At 36.1% G+C, this 23,459-nt stretch overlaps 1 protein-coding gene across 1 annotated transcript in view; it reads right to left on the bottom strand.

Annotated features, from left to right (window-relative positions):
• sntg1 (syntrophin, gamma 1) overlaps window positions 1-23,459 on the bottom strand; it is a 59,585-nt gene that overhangs the window by 28,410 nt on the left and 7,716 nt on the right. The window contains exons 2-8 of the mRNA XM_032566510.1: window positions 11,698-12,032; window positions 10,981-11,030; window positions 5,568-5,702; window positions 1,729-1,785; window positions 1,533-1,590; window positions 1,389-1,432; window positions 139-180 (exon numbers count right to left, since the gene is read on the bottom strand). Of these exons, the coding sequence (XP_032422401.1) occupies window positions 139-180; window positions 1,389-1,432; window positions 1,533-1,590; window positions 1,729-1,785; window positions 5,568-5,702; window positions 10,981-11,007 (363 nt within the window). The 5' untranslated portion in view covers window positions 11,008-11,030; window positions 11,698-12,032. The remainder of the gene's footprint in view (window positions 1-138; window positions 181-1,388; window positions 1,433-1,532; window positions 1,591-1,728; window positions 1,786-5,567; window positions 5,703-10,980; window positions 11,031-11,697; window positions 12,033-23,459) is intronic.

Below are 23,459 nucleotides of genomic sequence, written 5' to 3'. Positions count from 1 at the left end.
GCTTATAAGAAGGGATGAAAGAGGGTAAAAAGTGGCTTTACATGTCAAAAAGATGCAAATCATCAAAATAAGACAAGATAAGCTGTTGAAAGAGTTGTTTCTGTGTAAGAAACTATGAAATATGAGCTGACAGCTTACCACTTCCTCGTGGCGATAGCTTCTGACATTTATTCCATTTATCTAGAAAACAACAGTAACATCAGTCCTCTGAATAATATTTCACCACCAAAGGACTAAAGCTTTCTACAAAATGATTAATGAGAGAAGCATACTATTGTGCCTTCAAAAGTATTCAAACTTTCACACAATCTGTGACAATCTAGCTGCAAGTTTCTGGTTGGAATCTAATAAAATGTTTTATTGTGACTGTAAGTAATGCACAAAGTTGCATAATTACGAAATGAATGGCAAATAATGCATGGTTCTCAATTGTTTATGGATAAAGCTCTGAATGAGTTATGTATCCACTCCCTTAGACCACCTCACCATGAAATATGAGGCCAGTTAGATGTGGGTATGACATTTCACTGAATCATTTTAATATGGTTTGATCTGAGCCATTCTGTTGCAGCTATAGCTTTAAATTTAGTTGTCATACTCAAAAAGGTAAAACTTCAAACCAGTCTCTGGTCTTTTGCAGCCTCTAACACATTTTCTCTCATGAATATCTTGTATTTAGTTTTATCCAACATCCCATCAACTCTGACCATCTTAGCTGTCAATGCAAAAAAAAAAACAACAACAAAAAAACATTGCCTCACCATGTTACTGCCACTACCCTGTTTATCAACCTAGCAAATCTAAGGACTGAAATTATTGCCCATTCTTCTCAACAACATTAATGGTGGAGACTTGTCTGGTGTGTTCACCAACAAGTGCGATTATATTACAATATAATCTCAAAAGTGGGATTATATTACACCTAGATGGACTCTGATTACTAATTAGATCTCTGGAGGCAGTTGGTTGCTCTAGATTTTACTTAGTGGTCTTAAAAGTAAGGGAGTTAATGCCACACTTCAGATTTTTATCTGTAAAATAAAATATCCTATTCTTCTACTTTACGTGTACACAGTACTTAGTTGCTATCTCACATAAATTTGATAAGATTTTAGTTGTAAGATGGCAAAAAAGAAAAAAAAACAGCAATATAATTGTACTACACTGAAAAGTGTAAATACAAGCATCTTAATTACATGTCTCCCACAGTTACCATGTGGGACACCATGTGCTTTGGCTGAAATATATGTGATAAATGAGACTTTTGCCCGTGTGGATGAGTAATTATTTCACATAGTTTCCGGGACATGTGGCACATGAATTATTAAATACACCGGGTGTGTTATTTTGCACAATGAGAGAAGAAAACATTAATGTGACATTTTTACCTGAAGGATGCCGTCTCCGATGAAAAGCAGCCCAGAGAGTTCAGCTGGAAACAAACAGAGCAACAACAAACACTTTATAGCAAGCACAAATTAGAGGGTTGAAACATCGGGAGATGAAAAACATCAACAAAATGGATCTCATACCTTTTTGTTCTTTTGATATTTTTGATATCACAACAGGGATTTTGTGCTCTGCTCCACCCTGTGGAGGCAATGCAAAATGAGCTGGAACATAAAGGCAGTTTGTTGCAGTTCGACAAGGAAATGATCAATAACACTTGTCCACACTCAACTTAAAGAAGTCAGGTTGGGCAGCCTAATCAGCTGAGATCTAAATTACCTTGATGCTGAGACCAAACCCTCCAATCGTCTGCCGTCTGATTGTTACAGTCCTCTCCTGCAGTTAGAGGGAAAAGATGAGATTAGGCTGCTGTCAGACCTGTCAGGGATCGCTCTTAAATTCAAATGTAGTAATAATGAAAGGGCATAAATCAAGATAAAAAATGAACTTAAATAGCACTCCATTTACTTTTAATGTGCACTAAAACTGACAGCGTGGAGTCACATTGTGACTGTTATTTTCTCTTAGGTCCACATGAATGATTATGTCTCAATCTAATTAAAACAAACAAATTAGCAAAGCTTTCTTTACATGGGGAGATCATGATCTGATGTTCAATAACAGACAGCAGTGGAACACGCGTCATGGTTAGCTGGATGAATGAGAATGTGGCTATTTTTGTCATAGCATTAACCAAGTTCAAAATGAATCTTTACAGATCATTTCCCCGTGAGTAGCGTAACGCTGCTTTCATCAAAAAAAGAGAATATCCTGATTTAAAAAAAAAAACCTTTAAAATATGACCTACAGCATATTTAGTATGAGATTCTGACTAATATTAAAGTCATTAGGATTCAAAATGTTTTTTGTTTCAGTGTTCCACTTATGATGGTGAATTAAGAGAGTTTATTAAGAATTAGACACTAGGAACAATCCAGCTGCTTGCTTTACTCTTCTCATTGTTTTTAGTGATTTAGCTGTGAACTAAGTTATCATTCAAGAAAATCAGACAAAGCAACAAGAATATAAACAGTTTGTAACAAGGATGCCAATCTCTAATACTTAGATATTAGTATTAGCATAGCATAGTGGCATAAAGTTCTGGTCATGCCTTTGGAAACACACATTAATATCATACTGTTTATAGGATTTATTTATTTATTATTTTATTAGTTAAGCAATTTGGTCATGATTCATTGGTGGAATAAAAATGTAACATAAAACTGCAATGATATTTAAAAAGCAAGAATTGTGTGCACAGGTTTGAAACTATTTTGGATTTTTTTTTTTCTTAACACAGGGTAAAGATTATAAACAGTTTTATACAACCGTTGGCTTCTCTGATGAACACACAGTGGAAACTGCAAATAACATTATGAGCTAATCACGTTAGAGGGCTCAAAACATTTAGTCACTTATATGTGGTGAAAATGGCTTGCTGAAGCTCAGAATGGGGAGCAGAGGGGGTTTAAGTGTATTTTAATATGTCATGGTTGTTGATGCCAGATGGGCTGGTCTGAGCGTTTCTGAAACTACTGATCCACCGAGATTTTCCACCATCTCCTGGGTTCACAGAGAATGGTCTATGAAAGAGAAAATATCCAATGTGCGACAGTTGATGCCTTATTAATGTCAGAGGTCAGAGCAGAGTGGGCAGACTGGTTCGACATGATAGTAAGGCAACGGTAGCTCAAATAACTCGTTAGAACAAAGGTATGAGGAATGCTGTCTTTGAACACATCAGAGAATAAATGTTGGACCAAATGGGCCACAAGAGTAGAAGATGACAAAATGTGCTATCTCTGTCATCAATAATTCAGGTAGGTGTTGGTGCTGTAAAGGTGTGAGACATTTTTCTTAACACAAGTTGGACCTCTTAATAACTGAGTTTTGTTATTTGCCACAATTTGAGCATTGTTGTTGGTCATGAATAATTTTTGTGATCACAGCATTACAGTCTTCTCATTGATACTTCTAGCGGGAATACCAACAATCCCCAAACATGTCAAACTGTTTTTTTAAACATGGCACTTGATTTACTGTTCTCCAGTGGCCTCCACAGTCACCAGCTCTCAGTCCAACAGAGCACTTCTGAGTAGAAGTGGAATGAGAAATTTACATCATGGATGTGCAGCCAACAAATCTGCAGCTACTGAGGAGTGTTATCAAGTTAATATTGATCAAAGTCTCTAAGGAATTTAATTGTTGAATCGGTGTCATCAAGAATTAAGTCGTTTCTGAAAGTAAAATGGGGATCAGGGCGTACCTAATTAAGTGACCAGTTAGTGTAGTCTTACATGCCGATACATCCCCACCAATAGAATAGACTAATAGAAAGATGTTAGCTTCTGGCAGATTCCTAGCTGGATATTTAACTGCTCTTCTCTGCAGAAATTGTAGAGTTCATTCCACAAAAACTATATTCATTTCAAAATCAACTTTATTTGCAACCCTTTGCACTATTAGAACAAATTCCAGCCAACTAGCTTTTTTAAGGTAAGATATATTTGTTCATAGTCCTCCAGATCAATCATTCCACCAACACTGTGCAATACCACAACAACTGGCACCAAAACACACAATAAGAATTATGCTGCCAATGTCCCGATTCACAGTTGGAACAGTGTTTTTTTTAAGGGTTTTAAGGCTCACCTTGACACCTCCAAACATTTTTGTTTTCATTGTGGACAAGTAACAAAATGTTTGTGCAGTTTGGCTATAAAATCTTTCTCCAGAGGGTTTTTCCTTCATCCATTGTGATATCTGCTGGTTTCAGCAAATATCACAATGGAATAATTGTTTGTATTGAACCAAAAATTGCATTCTTGGTAGCTGTACTCTCAGAAACAGTTAAATCTGAACCTGCTTTGACATAGGCATTGAAATAGGTGTTTCAGCAGTTTCCAGACGGAGCCTTATTGGATCCTGAATTGGAAATTCAGTTTGCTTTCATGTGTAATTGTAATTGATTAAGGTTATGATCTCAAAGCCTCCCAAGCCTTCCATTCTTAAATCCAAAACCTGAACATTATTTAAAAGCTGTAAGCTAACTAACCAACTTACAGAAAAGTCCTAACTCCAAACTATTTGTGCATGATAAAAATTGAGTGATAAAATATGCAGCCAGAATTATGCTCAAAGCTTGTTGATGGCTACAAAATTGAGATTAACATGCAACTTGAAAAGTAACAATTAATCAACTAATATGTGTTTGTATTTATTTGAGCATATATTAACTGCGTGTGTACTATAGAAACTCCTCCATAAATGCAAATGTGTGTATGCAGTTCTAGTTTTTAAATATCAAGAAGTTGTGTACTGTGTCCTTATTCTATCCTGGGAAAAATGGCTTTTGATGAATACATAAACTTTACCATACATTTGCAAGAATATAACCATTTCTAAAATATAAAGTTTGCAAACAGAAATAAGCTATGAAGTCCTGTGCAATGTGAATTCACATCAATTTTTAGAGGCTAAAAACTTCCTTGATGCATTTTTGAACCAATTGGTGCAACTAAGCGTAACGCTGTTTAAGCAAGTCCCTCCTCGGCCTTATCAAACCAGTGCCAGATGGCGACCCAAGCACGACAGGGTGGGAATGTGTTGGAACAGGAGGAAGGCCAACACATTCTGCCATAACAAATGAAACATAAGGCCCCTCAGTCCACTCGTCTGTCTCCGATGCAGTAAAGTTTTATCAGGGGAAAGTTTAACTCGTCTGCAAGGTTAAAAACATCCTCACTTGACACGCTAAAGATGTGTCTGGACTTCTATGTCTTTGACCTTTTCGTAGATTAGTAACAATGTTTTGGAGGACGTAAACCTCCATTTGTCTGTGACGACTTTTATCCGGGAAAATGTTATTACATGAATGCCATTTTGGTAAAGGCCATAGTCTCTAGCCTTGTTTCTCATGAGAAAGAGTCCATTTATAGATGCAAAGGAAAAGCTGTCGGAAGTGATGACAAGTGAGAGCTAAATGCTATATTCAACACAACAAGATCAGCAGGTGAATCACTATTTAATGAACATATTTCATTTATAGGGCATGATTCTACTGATGTAGATGTGTTGTGAACACATGCAGAACCATGACTTTGACATGGGTTACTTACGCTTGAATAAAAAGGTTCTCCTGAAATGCAGATGACATCTTGTTCTTGAATGGTCAGAATATCTTTGGCCAAGTGTAGTCGAATATTAAATGGCTCCTCATTACCTTCTTGCATCAAATAAATCCCAGTCTTTGTCTGCAAACAAGTCAGAGAGATAAAATCATTCATCATTCCTCCCATGACAAAATTAACTGGCCATGAAATGAAATGTCATTGAGAACCCTCGTTGCAGGATGAACATGGAAAATTAGTTCTGGCTGATGTCTGTTATTTTCCATTTTTTCCCAATGCTTTAATTGTTAATACTAATATCAAAACAAGTAGGGAACCATTTCTTTTAGAAATAAAGATAAAAATGGATTTATGACTTCAAATATTGAACTGTATTTTGAAAGTCCCAAAAATGATTTGCTTTCTGTGTGCTTTGTATTATTTCATAGACAAAGGTGCTCTCAGATTGTATCATCTCATTTAGCCTGAGAGAAAGGCTGCGGTCGAATCAGGAAGCTGTGACATGGAAAGACCAAAAGAAAAAAATATATATTAAACTAAACACTACGTTTGTCTCTACTTCATAACAAGCAAAAGTGAGGACTGTGCATGTATTTCCAACGGTCCCTTAACAACACGCTAATCTGCATAAATTTGCATTCTGCATCTCCTTTCCTCCTTCAAGGCTAATTGTGATGCCGGTCCCGTTCTTGACTTAAAAAAGGTCTGAATAAGAGAAGCACCTTCACCTGATGAGACTGCTAATAGAAGAAAGCCACCAGTGTCAGCATCCTTGTCACCCAAGCATATGACGCATATGAGCAGATAAGACACTGAGCTTCATTGCTGCTGGAAGTTTAAACTCGGGTAATAGTCAGTTTATATATTTAAGATGTGATTGGGAAGCGCAAGAAACTGAGCCCATCCACTCTCACCTCCAGCCGTGGTGTAGGAAATTGAATGAGTGAGGCATTAATTCACATTATTTGAAGTAATATGTGTCTGCGCAAGCATCATTAGTGAAGCGAAATGAGGGCAGTAGTGTCTGTGTATTATTGAGGTCAGCCAGCCTCTCACTTGACTAAGTGTCGTCTGACCTGCTGTGCCTCTTATACTGCAAATAATTAGCTTTATCTTCCATCCAATTTTAAGGTGCACCATCACTCCCCTCCTAACAGTCCAATCTGCATCATCTTCTTTGCTCTGAGATAGAGTGTATTACATTTTACTGACAACATAAGTAATGAAGCAAGGACATCTTGTTCTATGCAGGGAGCATAATTTTAAGAACTAGCAGGAAGGAAACTATGAAAGGTGCAATTAAAAGGTGCTTTCTTTTTGCTATTTTTAACTTCATTAAGTAAATAAAATACCTTGCAAAAGTTGTACCCTTCATATTTTTTCACCTTTTGTTACAGCACAACTACAAACCTCTGTATTTTATTTTATTTTAAGACAAATGCCTAGAGCACTTTGTTAAGTTTGTAAGTGAGCTTTCATTTCTTCATGCTTTACTTGAGAAGAGGCAGATTTTGCTAAAACCTTTTGAAGTGGTGGTGAAAAATATTTCACGAGGTTTTCTGGAGGCATTTTAAAATTTTATTTTGACTTATTTTTTGCTCATTTTTTGACTAGTGTCAGACCATCTTCTATGAAATGCTTTCTTGTTATGGCACCTAATTTAAGAGACTCCTAACTCCCATGTCACTAGCTAAATCTAAAAAAATAAATTCAAATTAAAAATTACACCCTTAAATAGATCAAAAAAAGGTAACTTTGTGCCCAAAAACTTTCTCAAGGAGTGATCAAGTAAAATATTGGCATAGCTTGATGAATGACCATGTATCTGTCAAGGTTTGTGTCAGACATTTGCTGGAGTATTTCTTTGTTTTTTTTTTTCAAATTCTCAAGGGCATGATTTCAAGTACTTTTCATCACATTTCGATATATTTTTGTGTTGAGCATTTCTTCATTTGCTCTTCAAACAAAACAATGAAAGCTAGCTAAAGGACAGGTCGGAACATGAATTTAAAGAAGGTTGATACATTTTGTAACTATTTTTCAAAATAAAAGAATATCTGGCTTCTTGGTATAAATGTATAATGAAATGAGAAATGATTTTAATATTTCTGCATGTTTGCAAAAATCATATGTGTATTTCACACATTTGTGAGTTGATTCTGTAAGTTACAAGAATTCTGTAAGTTCTTGTGTCACATTCTAATGTGACACAAGAAAAAAGGTAATGGTAATTTGTGTCAGGATTTGTGTCAGACCATAGAACATAGGATGGGTAAACAGCACATAAAAAGAAAGTGGAGCAACTGTGTGTTTCTTCTGGTAATAAACTCTGCATACAAATTTAATCAATTGTTCAAATTACAGTTTTTCTAAAGTTCTGTAAGTTGATCGGAGTGTGTTGCGAGATGGGTTACACCTACAAGAACAGCAGAAAGAAAGTTACATTTAGAAATAATGCATTTCAATATCAAAGAGTGGAAAAAACAGCAGCAGTTTTCCATCAACCCAGAAGTTAGTTAAATGAGGCCCCAAGAGTGAGAATGAGCATGAAGTCATGCTGATTCAAAGTACTTTTTTGCTCTATAATGATGTGTGCCTCATGATGAAGGAAGTATTATTGGCTTCATTTGAGATTAAGCCCCATGGTTGTAGTTTACCCCACAATTTAACAAGTGGACAGAGGACAGAAGAAAGCTAACTGGGATCAGATTGGTCAGGTAACATTCGATGGCAGTCCGGGCTGATTATTACCACAAAACTGGCCAATGTCTTGTCCGTTTGCTAAATTTGTAAGTGAGCCCTCATTTTTTCATGCTTTACTACAACTATGGTGCTTTGCACAAGAAAGCACCCCCTTTGAACTTTTTCATATTCTGTTGCATTACAATCCCAGACCTCAATGCATTTTATTGTAATTTATGATCAACACAAACTAGCACATAACTGGTTTCAAGAGGTTGTCTTTTTTAAAATAAAAATCCAAAAATATGGTGTTTATTCCTAAGAGAATTCTTAGAAAACTGCTTTTTGATGACATGACACCTCCAAGTCTTTTCTGGTATGTCTATAACAGGCTTTTTACATCTACAAACTGAAGTGGGGACCCAGGCCTCTTTACAAAATATCTCAGCCCAGTCAAATGGAGGAAAAGAGCCTCTAGAAGAATAAATGTTCAAGTCTTGGGTGGTTTGTTCACAGTGATGTATTTTCACAGCACATACTGTAGGGTTTCTATGTAACTTGGTATATTATTTTATAAATTGTCTGTCTGCAGTGTTCCTCACTTTTAACAATAAAAACTGGTCAAAAACTTTTAAAGTCATTCACAGAACAGCTGTTTCCATTGGGGTAGGAGGTACCAGGACTGTGTAAACAGACAAAATAGTAGAAGTAATTTCATTTTCTATCAATTTTACATGTTTGTGTTGGTCTATCACATAAAATCCTGAATAAATCACATTGAAGTTTGGCATTGTAGAATGACAAAATCCAGAAAAGTTTAGAAGCTCTAAATACTTTTGCAAGACACTGCATAGTTAAGGAATGACTAATGACATCAAGGCAGACTTAAAATATACTGAATATATAGCTACAGACATTTTTATTGCAGTGACGGTGGATGCATTCCCTTACCTAACCTATGAATCCGTCTTGTATATCCTGACTGCTCCTCCATAATCCCTGAATGTTTAAAGCCAAGACAAACTGTGGGTCTTTAAAACGGGTACTTTGATATATTATATTGGGATGTGTAGCGTAAAAAGCGGGAGGAAAAGCATTGTTGTACATTGCTCACATCTAATGCAGGCAGTGAAGCTGCAAAGAACTGTCGAGACTTCTTCTTAGTTTTTTATATATATAAATATTCTCACACAGTTACTGATCCAGTATTAAGAATGTGAAGTTTAAAAGCTTTAATTTTTCTCTTTAGTCAGCAGAGGTGGGCTTACACACAGAGAGCCTGTCAACACAACATCAGTCATTTCTCCATCAGAGCAAGCATGACTTACCAGAACCTCTGTACAAAATACAGCTATTAACATGACGCAGACAGATTTGACATGTGTCAGATTAATGTCTATGTCTATAATAAAGTCTGTTTTGTGGTTTGCTCTGAAAGCAATTCCTGATTTTTTTTTTTTAATAAAACATTTATAGAGCCATGCATTGCCCCCCGCTGACTGTGAGTCAGATCCTCATATGTGATATTACTTTATCGGCATGCGGAACTGGAGCACGGAGCTTATCGCAAACGGTCACTTGAGACCCATGTGGAGGCGAATTCTAATGTGAGGTATGAGCTAATGCTTGTAAAACTGTCCTTTTGTGATCACATAGGATGTAGAGTCATAATAAGATAGAAGCTCATCCTCTTTTAAGGCTAAGGTTTCACGTATCAAGAATAAAAAATAATTTTTTAGCCCAATCATCTTCCCAGTCTTCCTTCAGTTAGTTGAGGTTTGTATTCTAGAGGAAAGATACACATATAACTAAACCTAACATCACACTGGCTTTGTAATTAGGGGACGGCTGCGTGTCAAGACAAGGTCTCATCTGTCCCAAGTCAGGCTGCTATAGATATTTTTCTAAATGTACTGTCATGAACAAGGTGGTATTATATACCTTTTAGGCACATAGTGCCATTTTATACCACAATCAATTAACTGTTACCTTCAGTTGTTATAAATATGCTCTATATATTAAACTTAACTAAGAAGAAATTTGACTTTGTAATTTGATGCCTTGAATTTGGCCTCTGTCTCTTTAAGAAGCTCCTGAGTTCTCAGGATTGTTGGACTAAGCTTAGCAGACTCGCAGTTCCACCAGGCGTTTGCTAATTGCTACTCACACTAATCTGGAGGAGTTGAGGGAATAACATTATAACATGATGAAAAGGTCAAAAAAGTTCATTTTACATAATGTCTATAGGTTGATTGACTCCGCTTCCATTTCTAGGAAATTGATGAACTATCTTCAATATTTTCACTTATTTACAATACTTCTCAGTGGCCTCAAATTGTTTGGAAATTACTGTATCCACTGCTTGTTATTAGCAGCACCTAGAAACAACATTTACTGTAACAAATGTTTTATTTATTGTGTCCAGATATATAAGCCATCTACAGTAACTGAAAGAGGATGCACATCTTTTCTTAACCACTACTTCATATTAATAGCAGATATAAAGATGTGGCTTTCTGTACATCCATCATCACCATCTTCTAAGAGGCTAAAGTAGTGAATAAGAGGCAAAACCGTTAAGAAAAAATGTTCTCCTGCAGTTCTACTCTTTAGCTTTTGAAATATGCTGGGAGGCTTAATGTTGTGTTCTAATGCTTTAAAATACTTGGCCACTTTCTTTAATTACGGTCAATTGTCAGACTGATTAAATCCTACCAACCTCTTCATTTGAAGTCTTGAAATCCATGTGCTACAATGCAGTGAGAGATTCTGGAATGGAGAAAAAAGCAAAATTAATTTAGGTCTGCAGGGACAAATGCTTAATGATAGGATGGAGTCATGCAGCAAAACCACAAGGCTGAGTTTAAATCAGCATTGTTAGCAGGTTGCCTATACCCGTTATGCTCCACTATTTCTCATATGGAGCTTAGACAAAAGAGGGAAAGAGATTTTTCTATTTAAATGTGCTTCTTCTAAACTTGACTGAACAAGGAACCCCAATGGTGCAATTTTCTGCAGAAAACTGGAGACCATTAAGCATTAATGAATAATTTATTAGCAAAGGTGAGAGCCAAGGTATCCTAATAAATGTTTCAATATTGAATCCAGCCTCCCAGAAATGAACTGTGTTACCGTGTCTGATGGCTTGTCGGAGAGATGAGAAAACCAAGCCACAGTGGAATGTGCTATATTATACTGCAAATAAAAACCTAAAGATCCTTAATACTAAACAGTCTATACTTTTACAGTTTTGCACTCATTATATTTTATTCTAATAATCAAGTCATTTTGACGGCTGTTTTGAAGAAGCTTAATCTACACGGCATCAGTTTTAATGAGACATGATAGTCACTTGGATACAGAAAACAAGTGCAGGAAAAAAAATCAGCTCACACTCAAGTTAAAGAACCAATGCAGCAGAGAGACTGAAACTTACCTCATCAGAAAGGCCTCCAGCTCTTTGAGTGTTGAGGTCTAGCCATCGAGCAGCGAGCTGATCCCTGATCTAAGCTGTAGCAGGGGGCCTCTCAGGATCAGGATCATGGCTGTCAGATTTGGGCGGCGGGAGAGCAACACTGTCACTTCTCCTGGCTGGCTGGCTGTGTGTATGTGTAAGCAGCGTTATTCCCAGTAGAGCCAATGCTGGAGAGCAGATTGAGGTTATTGTTTGGAGGATGGAATTTCTTCTAAAGGTCCCTGAACTGTGGCTGCGCTGCAGTATCAGGGAGGATGGTGCTAAGATAACATTCTGCTCTTCCACAGAGGTGAAGTCTGGAGAAAAAAAATTGATGAATTAGTGAATGTTGTTGATTGCATGCTTTTGACTTTGAATGAAAATATATCATCTACATTTGCAAGCAATACAGAGATGAGAGTTGTTATTGTAAAGTTAGTATGTATGTGTGGGATGTAGAATCTGAGGCAGTTCTGGGCTTAAACTCCTAAACAATCAACCTGGAAATAGAAATGACAGAAACACAAGATCTGAATGATTCTGATGAAGGATCTGCTCAAACACTTCACACACAAACCTGTAGATTAACATGCAAGAGAGCAAAAATGTAATTAACTCACATTCTTCTATTTTCTTGGATTCTGCAAATACCAAGCATAAATGATTTTATTTTTCATGACAGTTATTAAATTCCAAAAGCATACCCTTGAAAAACCTGTCTCATTAGTGTCCATTGTTTACTCAACAATTTACTCACATTAGTGTTGAACAGCAGTGCTACTACTATCATCATTGTCCCATCTCAATCAGCTAGTGCAAACAAGTGATTTATAAAGAAAAATAAAGTGCATTTTATTCAAATGTTTAAAACATGTTTTAAACATTTCTTACTATAATTTGTACTTACACAACTTCTTGGTAATTAGCCGTGCTTATTTGAGAACACTATTAATTGAAAAAAAAAAAGTTTAGGTTTTCTTTATTTTCTTTATGTATTTTTTTCACAGTACATTTAGCTATTTATGTCAAATTTGACCAATGTCTGGTGCTTTGACGAGTCAAGAACAAATAACAACTATAATCTGAAATATTATGAAACAAATCCATTCAAATAATTAGGAAATTGCTTCCAATTTATTTGCAAAGTTGTAGATATCCTCATCTAGCTTAACTGAGCTTCCAATTTTCCTCTAATGAGCAAAGACAAAAAGGCACTTTGCTTTGATGTCAATAATGTAGCTCCAATCATGAGCTCTTTCTTAGAGATTCACAGTGAAAATAAAGGATGATTTTTGTAAAAACTGTATTTACACAAGTTCAGATATATTTTTATTTCAAATAGCATAAAATAAGATGCCCAGAGGCTCTTTTCTCCCATCCATACTGACTAGCATATTTCCCTTTGGATGTATTTTTAATAAAATATACCAACTCAGTTTCTCTTTAACAATTGTTCATTTTCTTTGGTTCTAGGAATCTTTGCAGAACAATTACTTTAGATCAAGGTTCTCTGAAGCCTTTTGTGAAATTGCATATCAAGGATTTGAATGTGATATTTGACAGTGATTTTAACTTTGAGAAATAAAATTTATCAAATGAGGTTTTTATCAAAATGCAATTCTTTTAGTAATAAGTCATGCTTTATTACTTCCAAACTACAACAATTCTTTCAGTTTTGATAACCCAGGTCTTCTTAGCACTGGACTAGCTTGTTCAGATTGCTGCAGCTTGTGTGTTAACACTGAGAAGAAAGAATGAGCATGTCTCCCATATCCTTGTCTGTCTTTAATAGCTACCTGTCAGTTTTAGGATCAGGTACAGAATTTTTGTTACTGAACTACAAATCTTGTATCATGGTAAATCTCTAAGCAATCTATCAAATCTCTTACTACCACATGTATCTTAAGATCCTGACACACAAACACAAAAGGCAACAAGATGAAATTAAATATTGGTTGTTCTTTTTGGCCAAGTTTAAATTTTTACTTATGATGAAAACTGATTAATGTCAAAAGATACTGATGCTGATATGTCGGGGGTCCCTAATAATTATTTCTATTATTATTTATTTCCAGAAATCTCAAAATAATGTTGTACTTGTTGACTTGTGAAACCCTATTTGTGTTTAACAACTATTAAATACAAATAGTTAAATAGTTAAGAAGGCACCACTTAAAAATTTTAATAATGGAGGTAGATCTACGGTAGATATGTTGGACAGAACAGTTTTCAAACAGCATGACAGTACTTAAATAAATGTAGTTTTACTACTCCCGTAGGAAAATTTGTCGAAGCTTTTGCATCACACCAGATGTATAGCAGACAAACATTTTGTTTAATCATAACAATAACAACAGTTTAAGATCATCTCAACTCCCATCAGTCTATACGTTTTACACAGCCCTGAGATTTTCCAGTACCTTCAACCTTAACCAGTGTTTCTTAACAAGCTGATGGAAAGAGAAAAATATGAGTTTGCATACTATATGCATTTGCAGCAGATGATTATCTACCAGAGCGCATGGGGTTATATTCTGTATAGAGAAGATGAGATATGTCATTCAGTGTCCTTTTGTGCTTGCCTACAGGACTGAATGCTCATAAATTCTCTGGAGGGAGTGGTATTCCTTTATCTCCATCTCTCAAGTATGCTGAGTGCAGTTATTTTTTCTCAAGAGAAAAAACAGACAAATTTCTTCCTAAATAAATAGCATAAGAGATCTTATATAAGGATAATTTGTCCACATATCCATAAAGAGACATTGTGAGATTGTGAAGGACAAGTCTTCATATTCCGCATTACAATAATATATTTGACCAATCCAATGGAGTCTCACTACAAAAGATGCTCACACCTAATTGAGATGACAGTGGTGAAGATGCTTAATGCACAGAGAGAGTGCTGGGAGCATCGTGACAGCAGAAGAGAAAGAGAGGACATTTTGCACTTTAGGCCAAGATATTTTACAATGGCACACCACTTCATTGGGTCAAGTTTGATCTATTTTGCCAACAATATAGACAAATAATATAATTTATTTAATTTCCTCCACAATCTGCAGGAAAAATCTGCAGGTTTTAGTTTTTAAATTAAGATACACACTACTTTACTTTTTTTTGTTAAGATAACATTGCATGTTATAGACACCTAAATGACAAAAACATTTAAGATTTTACTCCCTTACTATTTGCTCATTGCAAATGTATTCATACTACTGGAACTTCCCCATTTTATATATAGTCACAAACTTTAAAGTCTTTGGGATTTTATATGGTAGACCAACACAAAATAACACTTATCCACGAAGTGTGATAATAATGTTGCATGGTTTCCTAATTTTACACAAATAATGCTGTGTATCTATATTCAGTCCCATTTACTCTTATATGCAACTGCAAAGCTCCCAAGACAATGCTCACTAGAAATGTGGGAGTGGATGAGAGAAAGCTTGAGCAAAAGGATGGTGTGGCCATATTAGTTTAAAACCTTTTGGGATACATACTGCTTGCCAGACATGTAGGACAAAAAACTCACAGTAAATCTACCAACAGACCAGATCCACCCTGGAACATGGTGGCAGTGGCATCATGCTGTGGCGATGGTGTGTTTCAACAGGATGACAACCCTAAACACACACAGCCAGAGATACAATGGAGTAGTCTACATCCAAGCTTAAAACAATCCTTTAGAGTGGCCCAGGAAAAGTTCACACCTAAATATAATGGAGGAATTGGAAAAAGATCAAATGGAATTTTGTGTTTGTAACATCATCAAATGTATAAAAGTTTAAAGACTTTTGTAAAGACACTGTAAAACAAAATATTTGTTTCATCGATCTGTTGCAGTTACAGGATTTTTTTTTGTTGTTGTTTCCAAGTGCACTCTTATAAAACAACTGTGTGATTGACATGACAGCAGCCCTAGTAAATGTTAAGACATGCTTAAAAATTGAATGTCTACAAATGGTCAGCTGAAAGACATGTCTGCAGCTAGAAGCAGAGCACTTTCTCTTAACAGACCCTCCTGTACAACCTGCAAGACGGCAGCACTTCCCTTTGTCCTCTGAGAATCCAAAGATTAAACTATGAACCTTTTGTGCCATTTCAGCAGAGTCAGCGTTGCTCCTTTTATAACAGCATCAGGTATTTTCTATCCTATCAGTTTGCTAAGCACTGTGTTTCCAATAATGCTCTTCCTTTTCACAAGAAAAGGAAGCAAGGCACGCAGAACAAAATCACTCGGATGATGTGGCGATTGCAACATGACATCTCCATCTCTGAGAGCTGAGGACAGCTGCGGGCCATGCAGGATGACAAATGGCCCTCGAAGCTTGCAGGTGAAGCAGATGTCCTCATTGAACTCCACTAAATTCAGTTTTACTCTTCAAATACTGCGATGGGTTTTATTCAGTTTCCTGTACACTCGTGTCATTTGACCCAGAACAGAAAGTTCCTGAGACTTTTTTTCTTCTAAGAGATTACTATAGGCATTATGTTTTTCAATAAAAAAATACAGCGTCAAGAGATCATGAGCAACAGCAAAAACACGGCACAAAGAACATTTTCCTATTTCTGTCCCTGATGGAAATTGACATTTCTTCTGCAACCAGTATCTTTGAAGATCAAAATCCATTCTTAAACAGAGTATTTCTTTCCAAAATGAATCAAATATCACATAAAAATTGTCAAAATGTGATCAGTGATTGGAGTTTTAACTCATAAGATCGCTTTTTAATACTTAATCTCCAAGCTACAAAGAAAAAATATCTACAATTGTATCTTTCCAACATTTATAAGGTGTTGATCAGCCTCACATTTTAATGCTAAGCATGCAACTTATGTTTACTGGTAGCCAGCAGGTGCAAGATACATACAGATCTAACTTAAATCACAGCAGCCTACATGTGGTTACATGGAGCAGGGTAGAGCTTAATATAGCTTTTCTGTCAAATAAAATGAATGTTTTTTTTATAAGAAACAGGACCTAATTTTACACAAGGCACCAAACAAAAACAATTTATCATGTTGAAGAAACTACATTTAAGGTAAATATTTTTTCTCATGCATTGTTCTCTCTAAACACAAAAAATCCTTTAATTTAACTAGTGATAGTGGTAATGTTCAACATAAGAGCATTTTTATCATTTCATATTGTATTCGAGATTTACCAACACTTTGAATTTCTCTAAATGGAGAAATATTTCTAACAATCAAAGACGAATCTTAAGGATTAGAAAAAATTAGTGATTGTTTTATAAAAGGCCAGATGTTTTGATCCATAAGTGAAGCTGATGTTTTAATCCTTTCATTTTCTCTTGTGTATAAAACTATTACGTCTATAATGCAAAGTTTCCACAAATAAGTCTGAATATATTATAGCTGTAAGAAATAAAACTGGGATGAGCAGGTTTGATTGCAATAATATATTACTGACTCAGAATTTTTATGTTTTAAAAATCCTTAAGCTACTTGTCAAAAGCTTCATTGACATAACTAAGACTTAAAAATGTTTCTGTTGCACATTTATCATTGTTTTCCCTTTGACAACACAATGAAACCGTGGCCACTGACACTGCCACCTTTCTGAAACCCACTGACAAGTTATCAGCTTACTCTTACACGTGTGAAATGATCTGGATCTGATGCTTCTATAGAGCAAAAGTTATTTTCTGAAAAGATTGCAAAGAGCCTTCTTCTGTCCTCCTGTCTGCTTGGTTTTAATAGAGACCATCAATCAAATTACCCAGAACAAATACAAGTCAATAATCCAGTTTTCTTTTCTTTTAAAGGAGAATTGGAAGCATTGGTCTTTTGATTTAGAAGATCTTTATATTTTGTAGAAGAAAATATCTTCACTGCAGCAAGTCTACAGGGGCAAAGTTTGGCCAGTTTGGTTTGTTCTCCTTATGGCAATAAAGCAAACTTTTTATAAGCATTCAACTGAGAGCTGCAGAAATCCTTTACTGTGTAAAAGTAATTAAATGAAATGAAGGAAGAACAGTCTAAAATCTCTAACATGTTATGTCACACGTTGTTGCTTGTACAGCCTATTATTATCACTCACTTCTACCACTAAACAAAAAGTGAAAGTTTGTTTTGAAAAAGCGGCTCTATCACATGAAAAACACATTTCAAGTTATAAGATCACAAGCATTTTTGACATTAATTCCATAAACTGCTCCATAATTTTAATCATTTGCGATTCATTTTTGATGAATATGGTATTCAATAAAGTGTCCTTGCAAAATGAAGTGGAAATCTAAAACTGCACATCACACTGAACACACTACAGCGTTAAGCTCTGGGGATATTCTTCTTGAGACAAAAAATCTGGTCAGTTAATGATGTCATATATTATTTTCCCTTCATAGTTTGGTTTCTCAAATAAGATCACTCACGTTTGTAGACGAAATGGGAAAATTTCATAATGTGTGAATATCCTAGAAGAAAGTGTAAACAATGTCCTTTAGAAATATTCATTCAGTGCTTTGTTCCAAATAAAAACATGTTCAGAATCAAAACAAGCTATATTGGAAAAGTTTGTGTGCACAAACAAGGGTTTGGACTCCATCTAAAAGTTGCAGGACTGCGGCCCTCGAGGACTGGAGTTTGAGACCCCTGATAGACTAAATCAATTAAAAGATAAAAAGAACAATACTATTATTTATTTCTATTAACACAGTAATGAGCAAAAATGTGGCTCGGCAAAAGCAATCAGTCCAGCTTCATAGGGTTTTAGTAGAAACATCTGCGTATAAAATGATGTGTGATGCTTCCTCTTCCCCTGACATATTAATAAGGCCGTCCTTCTGACTTTCTCCAGCAGCGAGCAGGCTCATACCGGGAGGCTGTAGTCTGAAACATTTGCGTAAGAACATCTTGTATTCATCAGGGGCCGTTTTGTGAGCCGCCAAGAGGTGCAACTCCTTAACCCCCCCCCTCATCCTCGTTCAGATTATGTTCAAGATCGATTACTGAGAAATGTTCTGAGTGTCTCATCACGCTTTCAATTCTTTTCCCGCATTTGTCAAAAAAATAAGACTTTCATTACCTCATAAGTCAATACCTGCAGCTCCGGGCACAGCGAGCGGTGCTCTCTATGCCAAATGTGCATGAATGATAGACAGAGAGGAAAATTAATGATGGACACATTTATAGACTGAGATCCTGACCTTGCTGACTATGATGTATGTCCATTGGCTGCAAGGAACCTCTATATAACAGGTGGGTGCCGGTTTATATAATTTCACACACTATTAAAGGACAAAATATCAGAGTAGAAACAGATAAATACCAGATATATCTGATGATAAACAATAAGGAAATTGTCTCTATAGGTATCCTTAACCTGATTGTTAGCCATTTTTTTAAATAAATGATGCATTAGCAGAGGAGAGGACAGATCAGACCATGTAGATACAGTTTTTGTGCCAGTCTGAACTTAATTTGCTATATCATTCTGCTTAAGCATGAAAAAGATTCTGAATACATTAAACGTGTAGTTACTTTTGGTGTTTAAACAAATGAGATCTACACTTGCCTTACAGCAAAAGACTTTTGGATCTGGAAATGGCTCCATGCTGAGTGATGAGTACATGAAAGGATTTAAAAGCTCAGCTCTTTCCTGAAGGCTTGCTTGCTGAAATTATGCACATTTTAGGAACACATGTGCTTACTGAATGAATACAAAGTAAGAAAATATATATCCCCCTATCTCTCTCTATTTCCTCTCTCTTCTGCTGGGGCTAATTATTTTCAAATTCAAACTGTGTTGGGTAAAACAAATTACTTTCTCGGAGAAGAACACTCATTACATCATAAATCCTTGAAGAATAAAGATCTAATTGGAGTTCAAGGCAACATTTTGAAATTTCTCAGGTTGATTTTCTGGATTGTACTTAATTTTAAAATGCCTCTTAATGCCACAATTACATACTATGTAAAAATGTGGACTCATACCACTTCATCATCTTAAGTATTTCCACAACTTTGCCTGGTACTTTGCCTTCGTCAAGTATGACAACAAGCTCAAGGACTATTTTTGCAACACTGTAAACTCTACCAATAAAACCAAACTTATCAACCTATAGGACAGGGAAAAGGTGTAGTTTTTCCATAATAGCTGATGATTTTCATGGACTTCCAGTATTCATTCCCAATCAAGTTCATTTATAACAAAAATGATGAATACATGTATACACGGATATTTATAGACTGAGATGAGGCAGAGTGTAATGATTAAACTGATTAAATAACAAAATGGGAAAATCCTACTTTTTGATGTACAGAAACAATTTTGATAATTACTTTGATTAGAAAATACATTTTCTATCACAAAGGTCATTTTCTGTCTGAGTTTTTCTATTAGAATAATCTCCCAAGCAGTTTGTGAAAACAGTCATGATTCACAGTTTTTCTAAAACCCTTTTGTGTTGTAACACAGATGGTAAAACATTGAAAAATGGTGCATACACAAAGAAGTGTGTTTAGAGTGATAAAAGTAGGTAGCATATTGAGCGTCTGAAAGGAGGGCGGCTTTACAGTTCTTGCTGTAAATTTTCTTTGAGTCTTTGAATTTTAGCGAATAAAGGTTAAATATCAAGCTGTATATAGCAATTGATACAATTCTCAACATTTTGACTTTCTTATAAAATGCTATTGCTCAACAGCTAAAATGACTTTTATGATCTGAAATGCATGCCTCATACTCAGAATTAGTCAATGTGCAATTCTTTTCACTTTCCTTTGTGCATTCAGCTCAGCTGTACATCTGCTTTTAATTTTTAAAAAATCACCGTGCATTACCCCAGGTAGGGCATTATTTGTCAGACTGTGATGTACTTTGTTGTCTGTGGACAAATTAATGCACTATAATCTCAGAGAAAGCTGTACACAGAGTTTTATATACCAAGAGAAAGAGCCTCAGAGGCTGGAGACAAAACATTAGTCTTGTGATTTTGCGCTTTTCTTTCAGTAGTGGTGTCCATAAGGCTATCGAACAACGGTTGGCTGTGAGTGCTTATTGGCTGAAATCACTACCTCTCATTGGTCAAGGTCAGAAATAGCTCTTTAGTTGCACAAGCACTGACAGACATTTTCAAATGCCTACAATATGTTTGTTGTTTTTATAACAGTATCGGAGAGGGCTCCAGGTCAATTTACCAATATATAATCCCTTTAAAATATTGCTATTCTAAAGGGCAATAATAAGAATTCCTTCTTATTTAAGTTTTTACCTCTAAGCAAACTTGTTTATTTTTATGTATTCAAGCCATTTAGTGTTAGTTTAGTTCTCTTGGTAGGTAGGTGAATACATGATTTGAGGAGATAAATATTAATAGAAATGGTCAAACCTTCATGATTTTTACACAATGCCAATTAACAACAAATGTAATCTCAGGACACTTTTAATGTTACTTGGACTGAATGTATCTCGTGCTATTTGAGTTTTAATAACCCCCCACAGTGCATTTATACTGCAGACTCCATCACCCTGCCACGCTCTCAGTGATCATCCAACCATATACCAATATGCAGATCTGTAGGCAACTGAGGGTAAGTGCCTTGCCTAAGGACAAATTATTGTGCTGGAGAAGGGTGGAATCAAAACCCAAAACCTTCCAATTGCAAAACGACTATTCTACAATGTACAAAATAAAAAGATTTAGTTTGTAGAATTAAAATTAGAATCACTAGTGCAAAAGTTAGGTGCACTCAAATTTTTGACTGCTTTGCATTTAACATCACAGTTTTAAAAAAGCTTCACTTTTTTAAAAATCCCTGTACAACAAGGCAATATCAACTTGTAAAGGAATAATTAAGAATCTAGAAAACAAGTTCTTTATTTGAACCAGATTTGAACAAAGCAGGTAACTTACTGAAAAAGTGTTTCAAGTGCTTCAATGAGCTGAAATTTAAACTTAGAAACTTATCCCTGTCTTGTCCCTAGAAACTAGGACAAAAAATGAGTGAAATGATAAATTAAAAGAAAATCTAAATTACATTCAAGCCATTTTTCTCTAGAATGATTTTGAACTTAAAATTAGTGAACGGATGTTCTTTTGCAATACTGTAGGCAACGATAAACTTGATCATCTCTGCCTGGTTTGATGATCTGTTTGCTGCTGTCTGCCGCTGAAAGGCATTGTGAAGAGGGGACACTTGGGCAGTGCATTTACCAGGGCTTGTCATTTTTATAGATGCATTGTGCTTTTTCTGCGCTTCAATTCACAATGTAGAACCACGGGGGGTGTTTATGAGTGGTTCATTTACATACACTTTGAGATGTGAACGCAGACATTGGGCTGAGCACCAGAATGAGAAAAAGGAGAGTCAGAGTGGAGCATGTGTCAGCACAGCAACAGAGCTGAACACAAGCACAAAGGAGGCGGAGCAAGAGTTTGTTAGAGTGTATTGCGTGCCAGAAGTGTTGAGCGAGCAAAAGATTTCTACATGATAAAAATATTGTTTGATCACATAGATGTATGCGCTCACAGCAGTCTCATTGGATGTTCAGGTTGGGGCACAAATATAATGCCATAATTAGAGGAAGTGCAGTCCCACTAGTTATGGAACTGCACTTCCAGTTCCATAATTAGAGAAGTAGGTAGTTACTTACTTCTCTGAGTAAGTAACCATCTTACTCAGAGAGGTATGGACCTAAAACACCCACATCTCCCACAGATGTGATGCCCATTGCTTCACATAACCTGAAAGGTTGATGGCTTCATGTCAGAGCATTGGTAATGATGCTTAGAGCGTTCACCTCTCAGCATTTCTATTCTCTCTCCTCATCCACACTCCATCCACTCTGATTATCAGACTACCCTAGCCTACTCACCTTTATATCTGACTACAAGACACAGTGTACACACATAAATAAATAACTGAACCATGGCCAATTAGAGGAAGGGTCTTGCCCATCGCTATCACTGATTGGTTTAGTACATAATATGAGCCTAATGTGTGTCTATTGTTGAACCACGAGGAGACTTTCAATGTCAGAGACTTTTATTTTATTTTCTAAAATGACTGGACCAATGTGACCTGAGATTTATTGTAATTGCAGCAGTGTGAATTAAGTTGGCGCAGTTGGTAGCACTGTTGCCTTGCAGCAAAAAGGTCCTGGGTTTGATTCCCGGCCCGGGGTGGGTTCTCTCCCACAGTCGAAAAATATGACAGGTTAATTGGTCACTCTAAATTCTCCCTAGGTCTAAGTGTGTGTGTGCATGGTTGTGGGTCCTGTCTGTCTCTGTGTTGCCCTGCGGCAGACTGGCGACCTGTCCAGGGTGAACCCTGCCTCTCGCCCGGAAAGTTAGCTGGAGATAGGCACCAGCACCTCCCGACCCCACTAGGGACAAGGGTGTAAGAAAATGGATGGATGGATGAATTAAGTTACATGTGTGACCAAATTGGTCTAACTCTAGAACCCTGGCCTTGATCAAACTCGAATACATTATTAGCTTGAGTAATCCTTCCAGTAGACAAGTAGATTAGAAAAAAAATACTTGGCTGTCAATTCTTGGCTGTCAAAATCAATACAAAATATACCCAAGGTGTGGATGAACTGATGTAAGGTGGCTGCAAAACACTCCATGGCTCCATTTTGTTCCCAAAAAATTGGGTATGAAAGGATCCAAAACTACAGAGGTATAAAATGGCAAAGTACCCATCTGAAAGACTTTTCCTGTTTGTGGTTGTAACTACTGGACACCAGTATCAAGGCATCCCAAGGTTTTAAAAGT

Source organism: Xiphophorus hellerii, chromosome 6, assembly GCF_003331165.1.
Source record: "Xiphophorus hellerii strain 12219 chromosome 6, Xiphophorus_hellerii-4.1, whole genome shotgun sequence".
Taxonomy (NCBI): Eukaryota; Metazoa; Chordata; class Actinopteri; order Cyprinodontiformes; family Poeciliidae; genus Xiphophorus; species Xiphophorus hellerii.
Note: the sequence above shows the minus strand (reverse complement) of the source record. Positions and strands in the feature narration are given on the sequence as shown.